Raw genomic sequence first — 6,000 nt, forward strand, 5'->3', positions numbered from 1 at the left:
AAATGACGACGCTTTCTTTCTATTCATCCCCTCAATTTTCATTATAATGAATTTTTCTTTCGTTTTTCTTGTGGCTGCAGCATCACCAGCCTGAATCCGTCTGGTCGTGCGGTAGAAAAAGCTCCCTGCGGACTGATAAATATTCAAGCCTCCTGACACGTGGAGCAAACATGACGCATATCGACATGTTTTTGTTTTTTAGTCTCTTTTTTATCTTTTGAAAGCAAGACTGAAACAACCACTTTTATTCATAAATATGAGTAACGGCGTGTAAACATGTAGCGCTGAGCTGAATCGTGTGTGGCCTTATAAAAATACATTTATTGTGACTTTTGTTTTTAACGAGCCAGTAAAATAATAATATTGATAATACTGATGATGCAAAAAATGCGAATTGTTTTTAAGGAAACACGAAATACAGAACAATAATAATAAGAAGACGTAATTTTGAAATAAAGCAGCGCCTGATTGTAAAGTTGTGACGTTTTCGAAACAAAAATGAATAAAAGCAAAAATCTGAATTCTTTCTTAATCAATTCTCATATATATATATATATATATATATATATATATATATATATATATATATATATATATATATATATATATATATATATATGTGTGTGTGTGTGTGTGTGTGTGTGTGGGTGTGTGTGTGTGTGTGTGTGTGTGTGTGTGTGTGTGTGTGAATTTTTAGTAAACAAACATCTTGGTTCTACTCGGTTCATCCGTGAAAACGAGCTGAAAGCTGCATGAAATCAAACCCATCAGGAGGTTTGGAAGCGTTGCTGAAACATCCTCGCGCATTTGTCTGGGACCTTCACCGCACATGCGTGCTTGCTCCCCCGCATACAGAAAAGCAGGTATCAGAGTGAAGCATGGCAGTAAATGACGGGATAGGTCACTGCGCACCTGCCGTATATTTACACCTGAAGCCAGACCCATTAGCCCCCCCCCCCACACACACACACATACACACACACAAATACACGCGCACACACCGTGACTTCCTAAGCTGCTCCTCTTTTACACCGAAATTCACTAGAAGTAAACATGACCGAACTAAACTTCCCCAGCACCACTTTCTCCAATGCAGACAAAGAAAAAATTATGCTAGCTCCGTCTTTATCATTGAATTCAGTTGCTAAGCGACTATTGAGGAGGAGGGGGGACTGTGAGAGGGGGGGCATCCGCGAAATTCAAATCCTGCAGCGAGAGGACGACACGTTTGGGGGAGTTTCGCTGAATAGGCGACCCCAAGATGCAAAAAGAGATAATAAATTAATCTAGGGGGAGTTAAGGGAAGTAGAGGTGGGGGGTTCAGTTGGAAACTGAAGCGTAGAACCAATCAGCACGCGCTCTGACCTCTGCGGCCTCTGATCCTGACCCAACACGCCACAGCCTCCAAACAGCAGAACATTTACGCACCGAGTCGCGCGACGTTTACGTAAAATATAAAATAAAACAAAAGCTAGCAAAAAATGAGCGGCACTCACGAGCACGCGCGTTAATTTGGCTCTTTCGTAGCGTCAAAACGGGATTTTTTGCGCTCTAAACACATTTTTAAATATTGCCCATAACAAACCGAAAAGACCTCAAATTCACCACCACAATAATAATAATAATAATAATAATAATAATAATAATAATAATAATAATAATAATAATAAAGCAGCAGCACAGGATTGTTGCGTTTCATTCTAACAAATTTATTGTCTCAGTCAGCTCGTACGGAACCACTACTGCAAATTAAATATACAGTCGAAATAAAAATAAAAGCAAAGAAAAAAGAAAGAAGAAGAAATTCACATCAAAATATACCCTTATTACCTAGATAGAACAAACGGTCTGCTCGTGGTGATTTGTGCTCCTTTTAGAGGAAAATATGATCCAGAAATAAAGCATAAAAACAGAGGAATAAATTACCGTTTGGGATAAAATATTAAAACAAAATAAAAATCTGATCTGATGATCTATATTGCCAGCTTTACATTGTGTGTGTGTGTTTTTTTTTTATATATTTTGTCGTTTATTAAAACCTACCAAAGAATCCTGCTTACAAAGGGCAGCAATAATCCACACTCGGTCACACTTGGCAACAGATTTTTTTTTGTTTTTGTTTTTTGTTGTTGTTGTTAAATCTGAAATAAGTGCAGCTCAAATGTCCCGTTTTCTCCTCAATCGGAGAGAAAAATCCACTCAGTGTCTCCGTTAAATAACGACAATAGGAAGGAAGGAGGTGATCTTTGAGATCACAGACAGTTCCTGCTTTAGCTTTCCTCTTTAAAAGGTGATGAAGAAGTGATGGAGTGGGGAGGGGAGAAAATTATAGGATAGAAAAATTGGCAGGAAAAAAATCCAGAAAAAAAAAATTAGGAAGCTGGAAGCGTCGTGGATCTCTCTGGAGAATGATTCAGTCCCGGTTTTCTTTTCAAATATACAAAATGTTTCTCTCTCTCTCTCTCTCTCTCTCTTTTGTTTTGTTTTGGAATAAACATGATAAAGAAGGGGAATGCAGGTTGGGAGGGGTGTGTTTACTTTTCAGGAGGGAGAGAGAAAAAAATAATGAGAAATTATTAAGGAGAAGTTCCTCTTCTCAATGCGCCAAAATTACCTGGTGGAATGAACTTGTGGTTGTCACCCTCTGGTCGCTCGCTTCATCTTTTAAGTAATCTACTAAAAAATGCCCCTGAAAGAAAAAAGCAGAAGGAACCTTTTAGGTTAAGACATTTAGGGCCTGGAAGAAGGTGCGTTTGTTTTTGTGTGTTTTTTGGGAAGGAGGAAAAAGAGGGGAAAACGCTTTTTTTTCTGGTGAAAAATAGATAAACACATTTTTCTGCAGTCTCATTCTCACAATCACAGTATCAAAAAAAAAAACGGTTTTGTGCTATCATGGCGATAGTCTGTCTGTTTAAGCAGTTTAATTTCATCTAAAAAAAATACTCTCTACGTTTCACTGAACATTCGTTTGCAGTCCATGGAGGGGGGCGGTGTTTCTGCACTCACATTGCCGACCTGAGAGTACACATCCTCCGGCGTCTGCGCCACTCCTGGCGGCGTCATCCGCTTTTCCTTCTGCCTCCTATTGCAGAACCACACTCTGACCACCTCCTTCTCCAGCTGTAGGTTGTCCGCCAGCGTGCTGATCTCCTGCGCCGACGGCTTGGGGCACTTGAGGAAGTGGCTCTCCAGGGCCCCCTTGACGCTCACCTCGATGGAGGTGCGCTTCTTGCGCTTGCGGCCCTGCGCCGCGATCTTGTCGATGCTGGTGGGGCTCCCCGTGGACGAGTCGGCCTCCTCTAGCCACTTGTTCAGCAGCGGCTTCAGCTTGCACATGTTCTTGAAGCTGAGCTGCAGCGCCTCGAACCTGCAGATGGTGGTCTGCGAGAACACGTTCCCGTACAGCGTGCCCAGCGCCAGGCCCACGTCCGCCTGCGTGAAGCCCAGCTTGATCCGCCGCTGCTTGAACTGCTTGGCGAACTGCTCCAGGTCGTCCGACGTCGGTGTGTCGTCGTCCGAGTGCGGGTCGTGGCTGTTGACGGCTGCGTGGTGCTGGTGGTGCGGGTGCTGGTGGTGGTGGTGGTGATGGTGGCTGCCGTGCTCCAGGTCCGGGGTGTCCCCCCGCACCAGGCCGGGGTGCACCAGGCTCTGGCTGCCGGGGCTCAGCATGCCGTTCACAGTGAAGCCCCCCGGCTGCGAGTAGATGAGCGACTGCTGCTGCTGCTGCTGCCCGCCGGAGATGGAGTTGATGTGAGCCGCCGTGGTGCTGCCCCACGCCCCGGCGTGCGTGTGGTGCGGGGCTAAGTGAGGCGGCCTGTGGTGCAGCGCGGTGCCCGTGTGCAGATCGTCTCTGGCGGAGCTCTTGACGTCCTGCTGCTGCGGGCTGCCGGTCATCCCGACCGGGCTGGACGACCAGGGCGAGCCGGCCTCGGCTGCGGCTACCGCTGCTGCGGCTGCGGCAGCCGCGGCGTGCGGCAGGGACGTCACCCACTGGTGGGCATGGCTCAGCATGTGTCCCCCGTTACTCGCTGCCATGGCGCCTTGCATAAAGTCACTTTGCACCATCTTGACCGTGGGGTCTCCCCTGTAACCCCCGGACCCGGAGGTGACCGCGGCGCTGCCGGGCTGCATGCCGCCGCCCCCGGAGTCAGAGTGCACGATGGAGCCGGACGATAAGATGCTATTGCTGGGCAGATAAGGATTGGAAGCCGCGGTGGCCATCCCGTCAACCCTTATGAATATATTTGTGGATAACCCCCCTCCCTTTTTTTTTTTTTTACAGTCACTTCTTTCCAGCAGGCAAATTGTATCTCATGAATTATTCAGTCTTTTTAAAAGTCTGTGCAGTTTCTTCTTCTTCTTCTTTGGATGCGCTGAAAGACGCAGAGGAGCGGCTGGAACAAATCCGCGTGTATTTACAACATTCTAGCTGAGAGTGTTCAGCGTGGACGACGTGGAAAGATATCCCAGCTCCTCTGAAAGCCCTTTGAAACCATGTGCAGTCCGTGGGTGAAAGTTTCGCACCGAGATCGCGGACATTAAAATTCAAATCGGAAGCGTCCCAAACAAACTTTCAGAAAGAAAGAAAGAAAAAAACAAACAAACAAGCAAACAAACAAAAACAAAAATCCTCCTTCCAGAAATTCTCCAGTTTTTACGTCCAGCCTTGGATGTGGAAAAGCGGAGAGCGTCCTCACTTCTTTTGTAATTCAAGTCGCTTTTCTTCTCTCTGCTGCTCTCTCCCTCTCTTCTTTTATAGCACCGTCTCTTTGTTCTGTTTTGATGTGGATAAACCTGCCAAACCGCGAACTCCCGTTCAAGTACAATCCAGTCGGAACAGTGGCAAGGCGCTGCCTGCGAGCCTCTCCTCTCATTCGCTGCCTCTCTCTCCTCCTCTTTCTAGCTCCCTCTCTCTCTCCCTCTCTTTCTCTCTCTCTCTTTCTGACAGACCCCCCTCCCTCTCCCCCCCACAGTCCACAGCGTCCCCCCCGCCCCCCTCCCTCGCAGCCCTCAGGACGCCGTGTTTACCCCGTGCGTGCCCATTGATTGGTTACCCGGGGCGTGATTGGCAGGTCTCCGGGGCGCGCGGAGAACCTCCTTCCGGCTGTTCCGATTGGCTGCTTTTTAATTGCGGGTCCAAACAAAACGGGGAGTACAACTCGGTAGTAAACAGTGCAGAGACAAACAGGGAAGAGGACGCAGGGAAAATGTTTGTGTGTGTGTGTGTTTTTTTAAAGGTTATTTAACATAAAAAAAAAAAGTCTCATTTGTTATTTTCTCTCTGTGCTCCGGAAATCAGCTTTAAACCCCTACTGGTTTAAATGGTGGACATCCGCTTTCTAGTCTTAAAAACAGAGTTAAAGTTAACCTGTCGAGCTAACAGGCTTCACCTGGACTCTGACACGTACTCGGTGGTTTCTGTCGTTTTTAATCTTTATTGTAGTCCGAAAAGGACTTTACAATTAAAATGTATTATTATTATTATTATTATTATTATTATTGTTATTATTATTATTATTATTATTATTATTTTCTCCAGTCACTTTCAGCCACCAGACGCCGTTCTGATGGAGACAACATCGTCTTCTCTGTTTTAAAATAAACGAGCGCAGCGGGATCAGTTATTAGATCTTGGCGCTTTTTATTTTTTGCTGAGTTCATCCTAAAATCTTTCTTCAACTTTTCATCAATTTAGTCGGAAGACAATATTCCTCCCTTGTTTTCGGGTGGAGGGATGTTAAAGTGACCTTTATTTGAAAGTGCAAAGACAGGAAAGTAGGTAAAGAGGGAAGACATGCGGTAAAGTTCACAGGCCGGGAATCGAACTTGGGACCTCTTAATCTGTGTTGTGCTGAACCCCTGCGCACCACAGCACAGTATTCCAGCTTTCTAATTATACTATAGTTATATATATATATATATATATATATATATATATATATATATATATATATATATATATATATATATATATATATATATATATATATATACACACAC

The 6,000-nt window shown here is 45.1% G+C and overlaps 1 protein-coding gene across 1 annotated transcript; it reads right to left on the bottom strand.

Moving 5' to 3' along the window:
- Positions 1-2,005: 2,005 nt before the first annotated feature.
- Positions 2,006-4,933, bottom strand: pou3f3b (POU class 3 homeobox 3b). Its single transcript, XM_014991581.2, has 2 exons — positions 3,007-4,933; positions 2,006-2,689 (listed from the first exon to the last, which is right to left on the bottom strand). Exons 1-2 carry the CDS (start codon positions 4,219-4,221, stop codon positions 2,597-2,599), a joined length of 1,308 nt encoding a protein of 435 aa, XP_014847067.1. The 5' UTR covers positions 4,222-4,933; the 3' UTR covers positions 2,006-2,596.
- Positions 4,934-6,000: the final 1,067 nt, after the last annotated feature.

This window comes from Poecilia mexicana, unplaced genomic scaffold, assembly GCF_051168715.1.
Source record: "Poecilia mexicana isolate PSO_F unplaced genomic scaffold, ASM5116871v1 scaffold_2, whole genome shotgun sequence".
Taxonomy (NCBI): Eukaryota; Metazoa; Chordata; class Actinopteri; order Cyprinodontiformes; family Poeciliidae; genus Poecilia; species Poecilia mexicana.

Excerpts from the sequence above, each read along its gene's own strand:
- pou3f3b (XM_014991581.2), bottom strand. The coding sequence starts at position 4,221 with ATGGCCACCGCGGCTTCCAATCCTTATCTGCCCAGCAATAGCATCTTA. Across the intron at positions 2,690-3,006 it reads TGTACTCTCAGGTCGGCAAT|GGGCATTTTTTAGTAGATTA; the intron begins GTGAGTGCAGAA and ends TTTTTCTTTCAG.